Source organism: Neovison vison, chromosome 4, assembly GCF_020171115.1.
Source record: "Neovison vison isolate M4711 chromosome 4, ASM_NN_V1, whole genome shotgun sequence".
In the NCBI taxonomy this organism is placed as follows: Eukaryota; Metazoa; Chordata; class Mammalia; order Carnivora; family Mustelidae; genus Neogale; species Neogale vison.
In genome coordinates this window covers 81,545,078-81,566,542 of record NC_058094.1, presented here as the reverse complement: position 1 = coordinate 81,566,542, position 21,465 = coordinate 81,545,078, and the positions used below count along the sequence as shown (strand labels likewise).

The 21,465-nt window shown below is 39.8% G+C and overlaps 1 protein-coding gene and 1 pseudogene across 1 annotated transcript; one reads left to right on the top strand and one right to left on the bottom strand.

The window, feature by feature from the left end:
* Positions 1–1,875: 1,875 nt before the first annotated feature.
* On the bottom strand, positions 1,876–19,587 carry ALKAL1 (ALK and LTK ligand 1). Its single transcript, XM_044244490.1, has 4 exons — positions 19,398–19,587; positions 4,852–4,905; positions 3,021–3,101; positions 1,876–1,945 (listed from the first exon to the last, which is right to left on the bottom strand). Exons 1-4 carry the CDS (start codon positions 19,585–19,587, stop codon positions 1,881–1,883), a joined length of 390 nt encoding a protein of 129 aa, XP_044100425.1. The 3' UTR covers positions 1,876–1,880.
* On the top strand, positions 10,058–10,147 carry LOC122905769 (annotated as a pseudogene).
* Positions 19,588–21,465: the final 1,878 nt, after the last annotated feature.

The following is a 21,465-nucleotide window of genomic DNA, read 5'->3' as shown; positions in this document are numbered from 1 at the left end:
ACAGATATTCTATAGAAATATATCTTTCTCTGCAATTTCTAAGGGGCATATTTATCAGCTCTGTCTTCTATGAATCTAGTTCTAGGAGAATGTAACTTTATATACAGTATTTGGAATTATAGTACAGCACTCATTTTTTGAGAATTTTCATGGTTTTTATGTTGTTTTTTGACTTTATGCAAATTCACTCATTCACATAAAATATATTAAAACAAAGAAAGATAAATGTGTCTTGATTTAGATCACTTCAATAGCCTAATGAATTTTCTTTATTTATTCATGTTTTATATTATTCAAAAGGTTTGAGATAGATTGAGAGTTATTATTCAAATATCTTGCCTCTGAACATTAAAATGATCTTCTCTTAATCTAAAAAAAAAAAAAAAAAAGAAAAGAAAGAAAGAAAGAAAAAAAATTGGGAGAAGCCTGGGTGTGCAGTTTGTTAAGCATCCAACTTTTGCTTTCAGATCAGGTCATGACCTAAGGGTTGTAAGATCCAGCCCCAAATCAGGCTCCACACTCAATGCAGAATCTGTTTCAGATTTTCTCTCCCTCTCTTTCTTCCCCTTTCTGCTGTACTCTCTCTCTAAAATAAATAAACCTTTTTAAAAAGGGAGGGAGAGAGAACTTTTTAAAATTCTGAAACTGTGAATATGCAGAATTAAGAGTATCAATTATTATTATTTATTTATAATTGCTTTTTAAATAAGAATAGAAATAAGCAACAAGTCAAGATTGTCTTAGTAATTGGCACAATGAACCTGTGAGATGAGTTAAGTAAATCCCCATGCAGTTACTTGGGTAGATCAAGTTTAATGGGCCAAATCAAGAGATTCAGAGATACTTCTATATACACATTCCATGACTTCCATTTCTACTCTCACAAACTGTGAAAACGTGTTTCTTAAGAGACTTGTCCATGGTGCTGAAATATTGACCCAAAAGTGTGTTGGCTTCGTTCTGTCCCAGGAAAGAACTACTGAGGAGAAAAATCTCTAGTAGAAAAAAGTCTTTCAGTTTCTTGTATAGAGTCTACTTTTGTAAATAAATGGGTTTTTTGGGGGGTTATCCAAATACTTTATTGTCCTAGGGCTCCTAGGGTAATTTAGTCAGAATGAAAATTCTGACTTACAATTTCACTCTGGCAAAGTATAAGCTAGAGCAGATGATGATTACATATTTATCATATTTTTGATCCCTTGCTTTTTCCTTTACTCTTCCAATACTTTATTTCTTTTTGTTATGTACCCTACATAAACCAAAATTTTAGATCCCAGTGCTACTTTTATTATATCTTTTGACCAGTTAAGAAAAGGTAGAGCTTTATATAGCTTTGTACATCTAATGTCTATTTGCATAAGGCTTCTGTACAATAATAATATAACCCCAATAGATGAAATATTTTTAAAAATCACTCAAGGGCGCCTGGGTGGCTCAGTGGGTTGAGCCGCTGCCTTCGGCTCGGGTCATGATCTCAGAGTCCTGGGATCGAGTCCTGTATCGGGCTCTCTGCTCGGCGGGGAGCCTGCTTCCTCCTCTCTCTCTCTCTCTGCCTGCCTCTCTGTCTACTTGTGATCTCTCTCTGTCAAATAAATAAATAAAATCTTAAAAAAAATCACTCAAGACTGGTAAGGCTGCCAAAAAGTTGTTTATTTTACTTAATTTAATCACTGTTGAGGGCATTTTTAATTAATTCAATAAAGCAGTCTGAGCATTTAGACAAAGCTTTAATACTAAGTGAAAAATCCACAGATTAATTTCATTAGGTGTTGCTACAATCAGCTGCCTGGCTTTCTAAATTGTTCAAAATTTCTTCAGAAAGCTAGCTGATTAAACAGAATAAGAAAAATGAATAAATACATACTCACAGGGAAAGTCTTCTAGGTCTGTGAGCACAAGGGACTCACTGCTAATCTTGTTAGCAATCTAGCACATCTCTTGTAATCTACAAAAAACATTTAAGGGAAAATTATGTATACAGTTATTATAAATGTGGGAAAACCATATTATTATTATCACTAATTGAGAATGAGAGCTAAGATTTAATAAGCACCCAACACAACAAATGCTTAACCTGGGTTTTCTCATTAATTCTCCTAACACAATTAGGTAGATGTTACTGTTCCCTCACTTTAAAGACAGAGATGAAAAACCAGCATCCAAATGTCAAGAATCTCATAACTACTGAGTAGTTTGAGTTCAAAGAGTAAGCTTTCTTCACTATGCTGTGCTACGACTTAGTTTGCTTTGATTCCAGTGTGATTAATTTCCCTTAGTCATAGAACACAAGCAGTTTTTGAAAAAAATTATAACAATTCTGATTCAACATCCTGAGTAAAATTAAACATGCTTCAAGATGACCAATCTAGTTAAAAAGAAACAAAATGCTTAAAATCCATGTACCTTAAAAGGGAAGTTTAGGTTTAGAAAGGAATTTAAAAACAGCCAACTGAGTTACCACACATGATCCCAATTTGAGCATTTTCAATAATAACATTAAAATATTACATTTGAAATTACTAACTTTGGTGACTTAAGTGTCCAAAAGAATTCATTAGAGCCACATTTAAAACACTATGCTATAATTCTTCAGAACAATCGGTCACTCATTGTATAAATGATATGAAATTATTTACTTTAAAATAACTGAAGAGGAAATTTTGACTTATTCTTCATGGTCATCTTATTTTCTTTTTCATTTATATGAAGAGCACTTCATGCGAAGGAATTTGAAAAATGAAAAAAGGCTTAAATCCTGACAAACATTTCAGTCCTTAAGGAAATCTGGCTATTTTCAGATTTGGATATAGTCCCAATTACAATTCAGTTTCATTCTTTGCACTCTCAACAGCACACACAAGCCTTCATTTAAGTACTGTCAATGTTATAAATAACATCTCATACATTGTTTAGTCTATCCCCAGACGCAGACAGTTGAAGTTTAAATTACTATGCATTTATTGTTGCATAAAGATTTTATTTTAATGGAAAAAAAAAGGAAACCTATCCAAACTACTTACAAGCTGGTGTTGAACAATCCCTAGTGTTGTGATAGAGTCGATGGAAATGTTTGCTACATTCAGCTGAAAATGTGACTGGCCCTATTAGGAAAAGAACGTTTATGATAAACATCGGCATGTTTTCCAAACAAATTTGCTAGTACTTGATGGATGGAAATAATACAACTGTAACTTAACATCCTTCCATGCCCTTAAAAGAACTTGTCTGAGAACACTTCTCCTTACCCTAGCTCTGTGGGCGGTAGTAAGTTGTAATCTGTGAAAAATCATCTGAATTCATTACCAATTCTCACCATTTCACATACTGGAAACTTCAGGTTCTGAAGAACTCTTTAGAATAATTAAGAGGGGAAAAGCTTTAGATAGAAAAAGAAATTGTACAAATCAAATCAAGTAGATGTGAAGAATAAAAAATAAATATCCTCGTTCCCACTTTCTGTTCTTCAGGTTTTTTTTTTTAATATAATAGGAATTAATGTTTATATACAGAGACACAAATTCCATTTTCTAATTAATTTGTGTCTTGTTAGTGTCAAGGACAGTAGTAAAGTGAGCAGGGACTTGAGACTTCCCTTATTTATTGCCACAAACCCAGAGAATCCCCACCAAAACTTATCCCTACATCTGGAATCTGATGTTTTGGAAGTGGTAGAAGGGCTCACAGTGTTGTGAACAGAGTGACTAGAAATGCTAAACACTGGAAAATTCCTTACACTTGCTAGGGTGGGTCTTGGTTTAAGCTCACAACCATCATTCTCAGATTAATTAAATATGGCCAATGGTTTCTTTAAGTGGGAAAACCATAATTTTCCCAGCTTATAGGCCTGAGATGTAAAACAGTGAAGGGCAGCTGGGATGGTTAGGAGCAGTCGGGCAATAGCAATGGTGAAGGTGGTTGTGCTTGATTCACAATAATTTAGTGAATTACTAGAACTTGAGGCATAACATGATTTCCAATGATTCACAAAGTTGATAAAAAGAACGAGAGTGTCATAAGAGAGTATTTCATCTGTGCTTAGGACATGGCATATGGGGATGCCTGGGTGGTACAGTCAGTTAAGTGTCTGACTCTTGGTTTCAGCTCAGGTAGAAATCTCAGGGTCATGAGATAGAGCCCCCTGTCAGGCTCGGACCTCACTGCAGAGTCTACTAGTCTACTTAAGACTTTCTTTCCCTTTTCCTCCCCATCCCAGGCTTGTGTTCTCATTCTCTCTCTCTCTCAAATAAATAAATAACCTTAAAAAAAAAAAAAACATGGCATATGAAAATCTGTCTTTCCCCCATTCAAAAAAAAAAAACTTCTGTTGCCCCCATTGCCTAAGAAGCATGACCTAAATTCCTTAGGATATATATCATTTAGAATTCTTCACAGTATGACTCCAACCTACCTTTCTAGCCATACTTTTGTCCAGTGGCCACACACACCCTTACCTAAACTTACCCCACAGTGTATCCACACCATCTACCTGTCCTGCCCCCAAGCTACCATGTTCTCAAAGAATTTCTTCTCACCAGAGTGTTTCTTTCATCCAGGAAAATGTTATTCTCCTTTAGAGCCCAACTTAAATGTGCACCCTACAAGCTTTTCCTGGTAGTTTTTGGCAAAATTATTCACTTTCTGTGCATCCCTAATATATATATATATACACATTTCTATTATTTACCAAGATCTGGTTGATATTATTATTAGTGCAATTTAATAGCATTTGTCCACTTTCCTAACTGGACTGTTGAGCTTCTTACAGACATTTATCTTCATATCCCTAATGCCTAACAGTAATTTGTATACAAGCTTTTATTTAGTTGTATCACTGAGAGATTTTGTGCTTACCTGTGAAATGTTTTATGAATTTGTCTTTTAAATTCAAATCTCTTGGGAATATTTCTGAAAAGAAAAAAAATTACAATTTCTTAGATGCATTTCCACCATTAAAAATATCCTTATAAATCGTCTATATTGACAACCACCTAACACATGAACTCATGGCAGTTCATGCAGCTGATTCCAAATCCGTATCTCTGGCTCTGACCATTCCCTGGAGTTCCAGACCTCCCGCAGAGCTACCTGCGTGCTCTACCACTCTACCTGGGAAACTTACAGACCTCTCAAAAGTGTATAGCCAGAACTGAACACCTGATTTCTCCAAGATCCCAGACCTGTTCCCTGCCCCCCACCCACCATGTTCCCTGTCTCATACAAGGCATCACTCCTTACTCTTTGCTCAACCCAGATATCAAGAAAGTATGCCTGACTTTCCTCTTTCCTTCCTACTATATACACACCATTACTTAATTTTATATATTCCAGTGCCAGAAATTACCCATGACCCATACACTCTGCTTCTTCTCATTAAAACAAGACTCATTCCAAGCCATCATACTTTGGTCATTATCCCTGTGCTGCAGCTCCCTGATGGGTCTTCTCATTCCTCTAACCCACTCTCCCCACAGCAGCCAGAAAAAATGAGGTGAAATAATCTCCAGTTCATGATACACTCCCACTTTAAGGGGATTTGCATTTTTTAAGATTTTATTTAGTTTTGAGAGAGAAATTGAGACCGCGTGAGCACAAGTAGGAAGGTTAGGGGGACAGGGAGGGGGAGAGGGAGAAGCAGACTCCCAGGTGAGCAGGGACCCTGATTTGGGGTGTGATTCTAGGATCCTGGGATCAAGTGCTGAACCAAAGGCAGACACTTAACCGACTGCACCACCCAGGCTCCTGGGGTTTTGCATTTTAAGTAAGTGAAAATAAAAAATCAAACTACATCTCACACTTCACTTTGTACTCCCTATAAGCAAAAAACACAATTTATAAAAAACAGTTTGAAATAGACACAACTCTTTTAGAGGAAAAGAAAACAGAAACAAATAAAATTTTGAACCCAATTTCATTGGCAGTTACAGATTTAAACTCACAATGTCCTTTTTATAGATTGACTCTTGTGCCTGTCAAACATCATATGAGTTTTAATAGGGGCATAATAAGTGAGTCTGAAGGACCACACTGATTTGTGTACCTCGTTGAGATAGGTAGTGTAAAATGAAGACATAGGAATTCTAACAGCCCTTTACATCCTAGAGTTAATAAGGAGTATAAGAGTGCTTCCTTGCATAGGGAACTCCCTGCTCCTAGCAGCCCAGTTCTGAGTCCAGAGCAGCACTGTTAGGATGACAGGTGTACAGCTGGATTGGAGCTCTCCTCCCACTGACAACAAACATCTGTACTTATGAACCATCCAAACTAATCCAGAAAAACAAAGCAATAGGAAGATAGAAGTATTTCTTTATATAAATATTTTGGTGCTCTCATTAATTATATTCCAGCCTGAACACAGGTCTTTCCCCAATACCTCTCTGAAACCAAGCGTAGCAAATTGGCTCCTGGGAAGTCAGTACTCCCCAATTTATCTGGCAAGGTAGCTCCTCTGGCCCTTTCTGAAAGCTGAGTTAGTTGAGTACGGTTGGAGTTCTATGGCTAAAACAGGTTCGAAGACTATCAATAATTCTAGTTCCAAAAACATTTTCAACTATGATTTTTTAAATATTTTAAAATTTAAATCCAATTAATTAACACACAACATTAATTGGTTTCATAGGTAGAGTTCAGTGATTCATCAGTCTTATATAATACCCAGTGCTCATTACATCCCATGCTCTCCTTAATGTCCATCACCCAGCTACTCCATCTCCCTCCCCTCCTCCCCTCCAGCAACCCCCAGCTGATTTCCTATGATTAAGAACCTCTTATGGTTTGTCTCCCTCTCTGGTTGTGTCTTGTTTTACTTTTTCCTTTCTTCCTCTATGATCCTCTGTTTTGTTTCTTACATTCCACATATCAGTGAGATCATATAGTAATTGTGTTTCTCTGATGAGGCCTGGCACAATGATGACACTCAGGAGGACACCCCTCGTCTACACTCCCATAGCACACTTTCTAACTTCTATAAAAGCAATTTTCAGATTAGCATGATAGTGAACAATGCATGAGTCTGTCTCCACCATAATATTGTGGCTTCTTTTTTTTTTTTAAAGATTTTATTTATTTATTTGACAGAGAGAAATCACAAGTAGACGGAGAGGCAGGCAGAGAGAGAGAGAGGGAACACGCTCCCTGCTGAGCAGAGAGCCCGATGCGGGACTCGATCCCAGGACCCTGAGATCATGACCTAAGCCGAAGGCAGCGGCTTAACCCACTGAGCCACCCAGGCATCCCAATATTGTGGCTTCTTGAGGAAAGGTACAATGTCTTGTTCATCTGCAGGGTGTACAACACTGCTTTGCAGATGGGTCATCTGGCAAATGTTTAAGGAATTAAAAGCTGAGAGGATAATCCTTCCAGTAGCTTGTTGCCTTTCAAATGAAAACAATCAATGTCTTGCTTGAGCTCAGTATAGGCCACCAAGAAAACCACACTTTAAATACACTTGAATTTTCATTTCAAAGTACAAACACAATTTAGGAACATAAAGCAGACTGACTTAAATGAAACAGAAAAGTGATATTTAAGTTGACAAAGTGATAAGCAAGAGATATCTAGGTAAGAGATGGAAACATCACCTTAGCCACCCCCCCCCAAAAAAAAAAGAGAGAAGAAAAGAGAAGGGAAGGGAAGGGCAGAAAGAAAAAGAAGGAAGGAAGGGAAGGAGGGAGGGAGGAGAAAGGGAGAAAGAAAGAAATCTCTGAGGAGGAAAAGATTACACTGTATTTCAGGTATTTAAGAACTGTCCAGGATGGCTAAAAGAGGAAGAAGGTGAGGGAGAGAAATGTCGGCTAAAGCAACAGACAAAGGCTCCAGGGTGACTCAGTTGGTTAAGGATCTGTCTTGGGCTCAAGTCATGATTCCAGGGTCCTGGGATCAAGTCCTGCATTGGGCTCCCTGCTCAGCAGAGAGTCTACTCCTCCCTCTCCCTATGTCACTCCTCCCTGACTCATGCCTGTGCTCCCACTCTCTCTCTCTCTCATACATACACACACGTAAGCAGCAGACATAGATGCTCTTATAGTCCTTTATAAACTTTGTCCTTAATTCTACGAGTGATGAGAAGTCAAAGATTAGGAAAGGGGATGACGTAGTCAAGATTCACTCTTAAAAGATCATAATGCCCAGTATGGAGAAACAAGATACACACAGATAAGTCAAAAGGTTCAGAGATAAGCTATTGTATTTCCAATGAACAGCACTAGTGTCAGGCGTCAAATTCTGCCCTATGCCTATTTTCACATATAAAGTTTTATTGGAACACAGCCATACTAATTTGGTCACATGTGGTCTACGCCTGCTTTCGTGCTATAATGCAAAATTGAGTGGTTTCTGCAGAGATCAGAGAGTCCACAAAACCAAAATATTTACTATCTGGCCATTTCTAGAAAAAGTTTGCCAATGCCTGCTTGGTAGCACACTCCTATTTGTATTAAAACTGTAATGGTGACTGCAGAAAGGCAAGAAGTAGGGGTGGGAGAAAAGAGGTATTTTTCAATACATATTTATTATTAATTTTAACTTTGAACATAAATCTGTAATACTTTTTCAATTAAAAAAAAAAAAAACTAGTTGATTTTGGGGCCCCTGGGTGGCTCAGTGGGTTAGGCCTCTGCCTTCAGCTCAGGTCATAATCTCAGGGTCCTGGGATCAAGACCTGCACTGGGGTCTCTGCTCAGCAGGGAGCCTGCTTCCACCCCACCCCTGCCAGCCTCTCTGCCTACTTGTGATCTCTCTCTCACTCTGTCGAGTATATAAATCAAATCTTTAAAAAAAAAAAAAAACCTAGTTGATGGAAACTGGATTTGTATTTAATGTTAGGATGCACCTATGATAGTTTTGGATCAACAAAATACTACTTGAGAAATCAAATAGAAGAGAATCACCCCACAAAAGATTAGTTGATTGATATATTATGGAAAATGGTCTTAAAAAGCAATCTCCATTATAGAAATATAAGTCACATACGTGATTTCAAAGTTTTTAGTAGCTACACCTTAAAAAGTAAAAAAGAATAGGTAAAATGTATTTAATAATTTATTTTGCTTAACCCAATATTCTAAATGTTATCATCTCAACATATATTCCCTGCTTTAAAAATATTAAGACATTTTACATTTTTTATACTGTTTTCAAAATCTGCAGTGTATTTAACAATTACGGCACATCTCAACTTGGACAAGCAAACACACTGTGAATGCTTGATAGCCACATGCATTGAGCAGACTACCATGTTGAACAGCACAAGGCTCAAATGCATGCTTCATTCTTCTGGTATCTAAAAACAAGGTATAAAAGATTATATACGTGGATGGATTAAAAACAAAAGGATCTCCTCATAATGCATGACAAGTATCCCCCGAGTATCCCCCTATCTCACTCATCTAATTTGTGAAAATTTCTAGTTTTTATTTAACCAAAACAGCTGCCAACGGCCACTATCATCAATTTTAAGTTTACAATAATATTTTTATGAAGAAATTTGAAGATTTTATTAATCTTTGATAAATCCTTTATAAATCTTTTATGAAGATTGGCATATACATGTGTGTATATAAATGCTGACAGGCTTATCTCTCATTCCTACTTCTCTTGTTCAAAATGAGCAGAGATCATGCTCTTATCTGCATGCAGAATATACATATATATATTTTTTAAACTATCACCCTTTGAGGGTGATTAGGTTTTTCATTTATTTTTCTTTTAAAGATTTTATTTATTTATTTGACAGAGAGAGATCACAAGTAGGCAGAGAGGCAGGCAGAGAGAGAGGGGAAGCAGGCTCCCTGCTGAGCTGAGAGCCCGATGTGGGGCTCGATCCCAAGACTCTGGGATCATGACCTGAGCCGAAAGCAGAGGCTTTAACCCACTGAGCCATCCAGGCGCCCCTATACATATATTTTTAAAGATTTTATTTATTCATTTGACAGAGATCACAAGTGGGCAGAGAGGCAGGCAGAGAGAGAGGGGGACACAGGCTTCCTGCCAAGCAGAGAGTCCCAATGCGACACGGGACTTGATCCCAGTACCCTGGGATCATGACCTGAGCCCAAGGCAGAGGCTCCTGCAGCATTTATGTTAAAACTGGGACAGTGCAGAGAAGATTAGCAAGGATGACAAGCAATTTCATGAAGTGTTTCATATTTTTATTCAGAGTGACAAGTACTGTATGATTTCACTCATATGTGAAATTTAAAAAGCAAATTCATGAAGTGTTTCGTATTTTTATTCAGTCAGAGAGTGACAAATACTGTATGATTTCACTCATATGTGAAATTTAAAAAGCAAATTCATGAAGTGTTTCGTATTTTTATTCAGAGTGTGACAAGTACTGTATGACTTCACTCATATGTGAAATTTAAGAAAAAACAAATGAGCAGAGAGGAAAAAAGAGAGGGAGGCAAACCAAAAAACAGACTCTTCACTATAGAGAACAAACTGATGGCTACCAGAGGGGAGGTAACCCCTCTGGTAATGAGATGGAGAGCAGGTGCTGTGATGAGCATGAGGTGGTGTATGGAAATGTTGGATCACTATATTGCATACCTGAAACTATTATTATACTGTATATTAACTGGAACTTTTTTTAGAAATATATTCTTTAGTTAGCATATTGAGGAATACAAAAGGAGTATGTATATATTTTACTTTTTTGACAGTCTGACCACCTTTTTAAAATTGTTTTGCATCCTTTTTAAAATTTAAATTCAACTAATTACCATACAATGTATTATTGGTTTCAAAGGTAGAGTTCAGTGATTCATCAGTCTTATATAATACCCAGTGATCATTACATCACATGCCCTCCTTAATGTCCATCACCCAGTTACCCCATCCCCCCACCCTACCCCCTCCAGCAACCTTGAGTTTGTTTCCTATGATTAAGAGTCTCTTATGGTTTGTCTCCTCCTCTGATTTCATCTTGTTTTATTTTTTCCTCCCTTCTATGTTCCACTGTTTTGCTTCTTAAATTCCACATATGAATGAGATCATATGATAATTGTCTTTCTCTGATTGACTTATTTCACTTAATACAATACCCTCTAGTTCTATAATGAGATATCATGTCACACAGGTCAGAATGTTTAAAACTAACAAGTCAGGAAAACAGACGTTGGCAAGGATGCAAAGAAAGAGGAACCTTTTTATACTGCTGATGGGAATGCAAGCTTGTGCAGCCACTGTGGAAAACAGTATGGAGGTTCCTCAAAAAGCTAAAAATAGAGCTACCCTATGAAGTAACTGGAATTTTAAAAAATGTTTAAATGACCAGAGATCATATGGAATAATAAAAAAGTCAGAAGACAGAACAACTAGAAAACAAAATAATAGAAAACGTTTAGTGTTCAGTTTTACCTGCATATAACTTAGTATCTTACCATAAAGATAATTGCTTGGACTTGATTGGTTCTTTACAAAACCACGTTAATTTATCCTTTGCACCTTATTAGGTACTGAGGGGCATTCCTTCATTTTGTTTTAAGCTAGCATTTTTCAGATACCTAAATTGAAACGTTTGCTATATAGTTCCTTGAATTATCACTTTCTTTATTTAGAGATGACACAACTATTTCTTTTTGTAAATATATAAAAACAGTTCCATTTTCAAAAATAAAAACTAACCTTATTATATCAATGTTCAGAAAATTGTTCGTGGGAAATATGGGTATTTGAAAAACATGGAAATTTATTAAATATTTGAAGTAAAAAGCTGATACAAACATATTCAAGCAAGCAATATCTTTAAAAAATACTTTTAGGTTTTTTTTTAAATATACAGTCATGGGGCGCCTGGATGGCTCAGTCAGTTAAGTGTCTGCTTTCAGCTCAGGTCATGAGCACAGGGTCCCAGGACTGAGTCCGCATCAGCCTCCCTGCTCAGCTGGGAGTCTGCTTCTCCCTCTCCCTCCCCCTCCTCATTCTCTCTCTCATACTCACTCTTTCTCAAATAAGTAAAATCTTTTTTAAAAAAATACACTGTCATAAAGCATGTACTCTCTTCTGTTCTTATAAAATTACATGTTCTTATAAAATTACATAAAAAGTATGTATTCGTAAATGTGTTTTTATATCATACCTCTTATTAGAGTTTGAAATTTTTAAATAAAGAGATTAACTCTCTTTGTATGTAACCTTTGGGGGGGGGGCCTAATGTTATTTCAGCTGCAAATTATATCATCATCTGAGCTTTCAGCAAGTTTTCATCGCTTTGCTGGTGCAGGGCCTTGCCTCAGTGCCTCAGTGTTAATGGCTGCTGATGGATCAGGTGGTGTTTGCTGAAGGCTGAAGTGACTGAGTGTGACAATTTCTTGAAATAAGACAACAGTGAAATTTGCCGCTTCAACTGATTTTTCCTTTCATGAATGTGTTCTTTGTAGCATGTGAAGCTGTTTGATAGTGTTTTAACCACAGTAAAACTTATTTCAAAATTGAATTCTGTCTTCTCAAACCCTCCTGCTGCTTTATCAGCTCAGCTAATGTAGTATTCTAAATCCTTCATTGTGATTTCAACAATATTCACATCTTCATCAGGAGTAGATTCTATCTCAAGAAACCACTTTCTTTGCTCTTCCATAGGAAATAACTCCTCATCTGTAAGAGTTTTATCATGATAATTGCAGCAATTCAGTCACATATTCTGACCCACTTCTACTTCTGGTTCTCTTGTTATTTCTACCACATCTGCAGTTACTTCCTCCACTGAAGTCTTGAACTCCTCAAGGTCATGCATGAGGGTTGGAACCAACTTCTTTCAAATGCCTATTCATGGGCGCCTGGGTGGCTCAGTGGGTTAAGCCGCTGCCTTCGGCTCAGGTCATGATCTCAGGGTCCTGGGATCGAGTCCCGCATCGGGCTCTCTGCTCAGCAGGGAGCCTGCTTCCCTCTCTCTCTCTCTCTGCCTGCCTCTCTGTCTGTCAAATAAACAAATAAAATCTTTAAAAAAAAAATTTAAAAAAATGCCTATTCATGTTTATATTTTGACCTATTCCCATGAATTATGAATGTTCTTAATGGCACTGGGAAGGTCAATCCTTTCCAGAAGTTTCAAAATTTACTTTGCCCAGATCCATCAGAAGAACCACTATCTGGCAGCTGTAGCTGAGTGGAATATATTTATTAAATAATAAGACTTGAAAGCCAAAATTACTCCTTGATCCATGGGCTGCAAGCATGCTAACATGAATCTCATTGTGTATCTCCATCAGATTTCAGGTACACTGTCAATGAGCAGTAACATTTTGGAAAGGAATCTTTTTTCTGAGCAGTGAGTAGATATCAACAATGGGCTTAAAATATTCAAGAAATTGTGTTGTGAACAGATGTGTTCTCATCCGAGTTTTGTTTTTCCATTTCTAGAGCACAGCATAATTCACAAGGGGCCCAGGATTTTCGCAGTGGTAGAGGAGCGTTCACTTCAATTTTAAAGTCACCGTCTGTGTTAGCCCCTAACAAGAGAGTTGACCTGTCCTTTGAAGCTTTGACTTTTCTCTAGCTATGAAAGTCTCAGATGGCATCTTCTTCCATCTTCTTCAGAAGGCTGTTTCATCTACACTAAAAATCTGTTGTTTAGTGTAGGCACCTTCACTAATGATCTGAACTAGATCTTCTGGAGAACTTGCTTAGCTTCTAAATCACTACTTGCCGCTTCACCTCACACTTTGATATTATGCAGACAGCTTCTTTCCTTAAATCTCATGAACCCACCTCTGCTAGCTTCAGAATTTTCTTTTGCAGCTTCTTTACCTCTCTCAGCCTCCACAGAATTGAAGAGAGTTAGAGCCCTGCTCTGGATTAGGCATTGGCCTGGGGCTGTTTTGCCTGGTGTGGTTTTCTATCCATATCATTAAAACTTTCTCCATATGAAAAATAAGGCTGTTTTGCATTCTTACCATTTGTGTGTTCACTGGAGTGGTGCTTTCCTTCAAGAAATTTCCTTTAAGAACTCTTCCTTTGCATTATTTATTTATTTGACAGAGAGAGAGAGAGAGAGAGTGCACAAGCAGGCAGAGCTACAGGGAGAGGAAGAAACAGGCTGAGCAAAGAGCCTGACATGGGGCTTGATCCCAGGACCCTGGGATCATGACCTGAGCTGAAGGCAGATTCTTAAGGAAAGGTGCCCCTTTCCTTTGCATTCACATCTTGGCTAACTGCTGCAAGAGGCCTAGCTTTTGGCTTATCTCAGCTTCTGATGTATCCTCCTCACTAAGCTTAATCATTTCTTACTTTCAATTTAAAGTGACAGAGCTGTGACTCTTCTTTTCACTTGAACACTTACAAGCCACTGTGGGGTTATTAATTGGCCTAATTCCAATATTGTTGTGTCTCAGGGAAGAGGGAGGCCTGAGGAGAGGTACTAGCAGTCCGATAAGTGGCCCCTTCCCACTGTTCTGCCCTCAAGTCACCTTTCCTTGTTCTGTGTCTCTTTACTATGTGCTGGGCTTTCCCCCTGTAACCCCCAGGTGCTGAGGTAAAGCTGGGCTGAATGCGGTGGCCAATACAATGTTACCAGGATTGGACTCCTTCAAAACCAGTACTGTGAGATGCAAATTAATGCTAGATTTTAAAAAAGAGAGAAAGAAGGAGGAAGGGGAGAACAGAAAGGGAAGAAGAGAGAAAAGTAAGAGAGAGAGAAAGAAGGGGTGGCATGAGAAGGTTTGGCTAATAGGTTTACATAAAGCTCCATATACCACGGGTCTTCATAGTTCTTTATCTTTTAAAGATTTTGTTTTTATTCATTTGAGAAAGAGAGAGAGAGAGCATGAGAGGGGAGAAGGTCAGAGGGAGAAGCAGACTCCCCGTGGAGCTGGGAACCCAATGTGGGACTCCATCCTGGGACTCCAGAATCACGACCTGAGCTGAAGGCTTAACAAACTGAATCACCCAGGCACCCCCCCCCCACTTTTTTTTTTTTTTTTAAAGATTCATAGGTTTTGCATAGTGCTTCTCTAACAAGTATCGAATGGCAATGCTCCCGAGGCTGGCAGACCAAGGAAGAATTTTTTTTCACATATCATCATTCAGACTCATGGGAAAATAAAGCTATGGTGCTGTGGGTACATGTGGGTACAGGGTGGGCAGAGAGCTATGGAAAGAGAAGTGTGGCTAGGGTTGTGGAGACCAGTGAGGAATTGTCTCTGTCTCAAAGAAACTTCCCAGAAGATTCTGATATACCACTTTTCTCCTCCCCACTGTCCTCAGTTAAAAATCTCTGGTGATTCCAAAAACTCAATTACACAAGAACCTTCCAAGAGCTTTTTGATGCAGAGGCACGGGCTATACTCAGAGATTTAGGATATCCAAGGTGAACACGATAATTACATTCAAAAACTTGCCTCCCAGTTGCTTCCGAGGTATATGGCCTCATTCGAAGAACCACTGCCCTAGAAGGCATTAAGGGTAGCAGATGTTGTATTGTCTAAACTTGGTCATAAATGCTAAGAAGTGAGCTCATGACTCAGAAATGGCACAGATTAAATCATAAGATCTAATCAGCCTTTGAGGGCAAATAAAAAATCAATTCTTTTACTTTTAAAGTTAATTAAAATTTTTTTTCCATTTCAAAATTTCAGTTCCAAAGAAAAAATGTTCTCCTAAAAGTCAATTGCATCTAATGAACTTAATAGCCTACAGGGCATTAAAAACTGAGTAATCCTCAGTTCCAACCGCAAGAGGCTTATATCCAGATAGTATAATATTATACTATACAAATATAATCTACGTATATATTTTATACATATTATATGCATAAACTAATACAAGTCACAATATGAGGAAATTTGTAGAAGAAAAATTCTGTCTTGTGTTTAAAGGGGAAAAAAATCATTACTGAATAAGATAATCTAACCAACGAGGCTGACAATAATTCCAGGTAAATCCTATTTTAATAATATTTTAATTTTATTAATATGTATAAAACTATACACTTTCAAACATGATATAATGTTTTCACTACTATTTCCTGGTAGCTTATGTTGACAAAGAAATAGAGTTGTAATAAATGGCTAAACTCCAAGACATGTTACTTCCCACTTCAGTGATGTTCTTTTTTTTTTTTTTTTTAGATTTTATTTATTTATATGAAAGAGAGAAAGCACAAGCAAGGGGAGCGGCTGAGGGAGACTCTGCAGGACTTGATCCCAAAACCCTGGGATAATGACCTGAGCCAGAGGCAGCCAGTTAACGGAGTGAACCACCCAGGAGCTCAATGATGTTTTCTTCAATAGCACACACAGGAGGGGAACACAGACTCTGAACCAATGACTTAGCCATCAATTTCTGTCTTCTGCATGGCAACAAAGATCCTAGAAATCGGAACGCTTTAGAGCTTATTTCTAGCTATAAAAATGAAGTCCAAAGCAGGGGGAAACATTATAAAGGAATTTTTAAAATCCTAGTTTTTCTTGCCAATTTTATGACTGAAAGGCAGACTCCTAGGACTGTGCCATTCCAAGGAAAGAGGAGCCATCGTATGTGATCCTATCAACTTCCACTCAGAATTTCCCCTTAGCAGCTAGGTGAATGATGTCCTACAACAGTCACTACTCAGAAATACTCTGAAGGGCAGAAGTTCATTCATGCGAGCTCACTCTGGCTCCTCATAATGAGTGTTCTAGTGATAGCACTTCCCAAGTGCTTAGCAAAATATCACACATCACCTTTGCTTCTTGACTTTTTCCTGTATTATTGTTTTTCAGTGAAACAAACACCTTCCAGTAACTCTGCAAATAAATTATTTTAAATATTTTACTCATCTGCAAAAAACAAAAACAAAAACAAAAACAAAAACCCACTGTACTTCCTTCTTGGTGATATGCAAAATAAGGAAAATTATTTTTATTATTCTTGTGGAAGAAATTTTACTCAGCTGATAGGTCTGGCTAAGTGAGCAGCTATAATAGTAACAGATTGGAAATAGAAGGGATTTAGGTTGTAACACAGAAGATTCCACTGTTATGTACACCCAAGTTCCATCAGAACTGTGGGGATGGTTGCAAAGTAAATTCAGGATTTCCATATTTTTGAACACGGAACAAAGATACCAGAAAGTAACAGAGCCGAGGAGGATAGACAGAATTCGGAGAGATGAGAGAAGCACATTCTTGGAGGCTCCAAAGTAGGAGAGGCAAAGAACCGGCTGGTATCTGTAAGGAACAGTCTGAATCTGTGTCTGAATCAGTGTGGCTGGTACAGGGTGCCCTCTGTGGTGCCCAGTGAGAACTACAGAAGGCAGAGGGGCAAGTCACAATAGGACTGGAACGTCCTGCATCCAAGAGAAGTTAGAAGTTAGAGCCTTCTTAGAAAACCAGGAAACACCACTGTAAATCTGTGACTGGGGAGAAAAGATCTGTTAAATGAAATTGGTCTGAAATAATGTGTTAACATTAATATGTCTGTAGTTTGGGCCTTTCCCCCATTCTTTTTCATTCCAAAGTAACATTTCCTTCTCTGAGATGTTAAAATCAAAACCAAATGAAGACCAGCCTTGAAAATTCTCTGAGCAGGGCGCTTGGGTGGCTCAGTCGGTTAAGGATCTACCTTCAGCTAAGGTCATGATCCCAGAGTCCTGGAAGTCCCGCATTGGCCTCCCTGCTCCTTGGGAAGCCTGCTTCTCCCTTTCCCACTCCCCTTGCTTGTGTTCCCTCTCTCACTGTGTCTCTCTCTGTCAAATAAATAAATAAAATCTTTTTAAAAAAAAAAGAGAGAGAGAGAGAGAAAGAAAGGAAGAAAATTCTCTGAGCAGACCAAGTCAGTTTTGTCATACAAGCAAAGCTTAATTTAGCTTATTTTGTAAGGTTAACTTGACCTGGGTCATCTCTTGCTTATGCCTCTAAAACTCATAAGCAAAACTTAAACTGTTTGCCAATGTCGGTATCAGGTAACTACCAACCAATTCCCAAGCACTTAATTGTAATTCTATAATCAATCACTGTGAAGAATAAATGGTCACTGCTTTCTCACTATATAGGCTGCTTTATAACAACAAAGTGCCTGGCGTGCAAACTCTTTTTGGTGAATCCCCAATAAACTTTTACTAATTACTATTTTGGCCATTCTTTGGTTTTACCTTTAGCTATTTCTGAACTCTTAACAGAGATAAATATTTAGGCTCACAATAATTTCAAGTCCATATACATGAAGGATGTGACACCACTGCTGTAGTCACCCCCAGAAGCTCCCCTCCCCTCCTGAGAGCTCTGGGCTTGCTAGTCACCCTGGAAAGCTCTGCCCTGGCCCGGCACCAGAAACTCAACAACCCACCTCAGCTTCTGAGGCCCTGGCCAACACCTCCCGCTGCTTCCTCTCTGGCTTTACCTGTGCACAGCCTTTCTCCCTCCATACCCTGAATGTGACAGAACACAGACATCTGGCTGCCTGCTTCAGTAGGTGGTCTCAGCCTGGCATGTAATAGGCACTCAGTGAAAGTTTGTGGAGGAAATAACTATGTATTTATATCACAACCACTATGGAAGAAAAATGATACTAAGTAATCCCTCTTTGCTTTATTAAAAGTGAAATGTGAGGCAAGAGAGTTATGAGGTGACAGCAAGGCAGCCAACTGGGCTGGTCCCCAGGCGAGCAGATGGCCCCAAAGAGGGTCACTTCTGCTTCCAGCCTAGCCCGTGGTTCTACCTGGCTCTGTATGGCACAAGCTCTAAACAGAGACAAGTGTTCGAAGCTTCTCTATTCCTCGCTTACTACCTTTCTTCCTGCCCTGGTGCCCTGCACTCTTGACTGCCCCCTCTGACCTCACTGTGCCCTACGATTTTCACATTTCCCAATCATACTGGACTTCTCTACCTTGGGGCATCTCAGGACCCCTATATTGGCTATTTTTTTCTCCCTCATTTTTCCCTCCTCCCCTCCTTCAGCATCTAAGTAGCCAGGGACCTGAGTGCCCAGAGCTGATAGAGGAACCCAATCTAGGGAAGGTCTGTGTGAACAAGAACCACCTCAGCCTGCTCAAAATTAGCGGTTCTTTAACCATCCCCTGAGACCAACTTGAAGGGGAAAGCAAAGGGGGCATTCCTGAGTCTGTTCAGGCTGTGTCTGTGTGCTCAGGCAATGCTCACTGAATGCTCAAAACCCAGGAAGACCCAGAATGAGGCACTGTCAGATACAGAACCTGTGCACTCTGCCTGGACCAGCTGGGGTTGAGCCCCATGGGTTTCAGCTGCTCCACCAGCCTCCTGAAACGGGCTTCTTCACCAAGGAAGGGACACAGCACTCCAGTTCCTTTGCGAGACGGGGTTTTTTGCTACTTAAATCCCAACAGTGCTAAATCTAATAAACTCATTACCTCTTTTCCTGAAAACCGGTTATCTGCAGAGATGGTCTGTTCTCTGCTCTGCTTAATTCCGCCTTCTTAAATCCCTGCATCAGAGCAAAGGACTGCTTACCGGTGCTCCGTGAGGCGTTGGGTGCCCGGCCGGCTCTGGCCGCGGGGAGGAAAAGCCACGACTTGGGTTCTTGCTCCGCGGCATATGCTCCCCTGCCACTCCGGGGCCTCCCGTGGGCCCCGGGCTGGGGCAAAACCAGAACGAGCAGGAGGAGCGTGGACAGTGGGGCTCCTGATTTAGCTGGCCTCATGTCTGGCGCGGAGGACCCGAAAGAAAGCTCCCAGGGGCGGGTCTCGAGGCAGGTGCGTGTGCGCTGACTGGGAAGTCCGCGACCCGGCGGTGGGGCGGTGTCCCGGCGGCGTCCGGCTGGAGCAGAATCTGTACTTAGCGGGCGCGGGCTGATACCTGCGCGCCTCGGTGTCTCTGGGCGGGGACGCGGGGCGGAGCGGCGTCTGGGGACTTCTGAGGTGTCCCAGGACACAAAGAGAGTGCGAGCACAAGGGACTTCCAGGCACACCCGATCCTCGAACTGAGTCCTCGGGGCTTCCTACAGAATGCCTCTACGGGCCGGGACACCGGATCTTGATTCAGATTCTGAGGGTAAACAGAACCCACAACTTCTAGGTCGGGACGATAGAAAGCAGAGCATGGACTTGGGCCACAGTGTGCTGAGACGGCTGTTCCAGGACCGGAAAGGTACTGCACTCACTTTCTTCAGCTTGAATCCAGCTGCGCCTGGAGGTGCTGGCTGGAGCGACCAAACCGGGTGCAGGAGGACCAACCTGCTGCGGGCGCGGCTTTGCCCCGGCGCGAGATTGCCTTCTCCTCGTTGCAGGGGTGGAGCTGAGGACCCAGGAGGCTGGCCCCGCAGAACACCCACGCCTAGCTCTCCTGGCTCCCTGCGGGGTTGCTCTGTGGTTCCCTGGTTGACTTCTACTACAGATGAAGTCATCCAGATTTACCCCTGCGCCCAAGACCACAGAAGACTACTTTTTTTTTTTTTTTTTTGACATAAAGTATTCTCCAAATGTTTTGTGGATGCTAACAATAGAAAAATGAGATTAAGTCCACTTGTTCTAATTAAAATAAAGTGGGCATCTCCAGATAAAATTGTGCTGTGTAAATTACTGTGATTTTAATTATTTCATTAGCCCGATCTATTACTTTATATTAAGTATAATGAGAAATGTTTAAGTTACTAGCTAATCAATTGACTGCTAGTTATCTTCTCGAATGCAGTGTGATAAAGAGCAGAAAGAGAACCCGAGGGAATAACCACATGAGACACTGCCCAGTGTTAAATTCTCTTACAAAGAGATCTTGTTAATCACAAACCCTGAAAAACAACCCCAATGTGTTCAAATAATTTTTCTGGACTTGGTATTTCTAACCTGTTCCAGGGAACTGGGGAAACACAGGAAACTTTTCAAGAGCCCTATAAAAATCCTGCTGAAGGAAACTTTATATAGAGAAAGTTGTTACACTGGTGAAGAATGTCCCTTCCATTCTCTTTACTGTTAAACACAAGAATCTGGGGGATGAGAATGACTTTCACCATAGGAGACACAGAAAAGCTCTCTTAGAAAAAAATATATATAAAGAATTTCAGAAGGCCCTAGTTAGGTAGAATAAGTTCCTCCTTATAGCTTTACTCAAGTGAAATAAAACATGGGAAGTCCATGGACATTGACAAGCATTTCAAAAATTTACTTTAATTAGAAATACAGTAAATTAGCAGCCACAATGAAAAACAACTGGGAAGATACAAGGTGAAATCATGCTGATAGAAGTGATACAGAAGTAACAATGAGTAATGAACTCCAAATCAACTACCTATCAGGAGAATGTGGGGGAGGGGTCCATTTGTTAAAACTAATGAAACTACATTGATAGTGTTGGGTCGGTGGCTCCGGGAATGCAGGAGGAACAATAGAAATGACTGCTGGGGCTACCATCTTCCAGCCCCCTCCCCTCTCTTCCTCAACCCTTGACTCTCCCACCAAAAGGATGTATGCCCAGGTCATGTCTCCATAGGTAACCCAATACCTATGCAGGAAACAGAAGTATCAGGACCACCCACCCCATACCCTCCGATCACCAAATACCCTACCATATATGGATGTGAGCC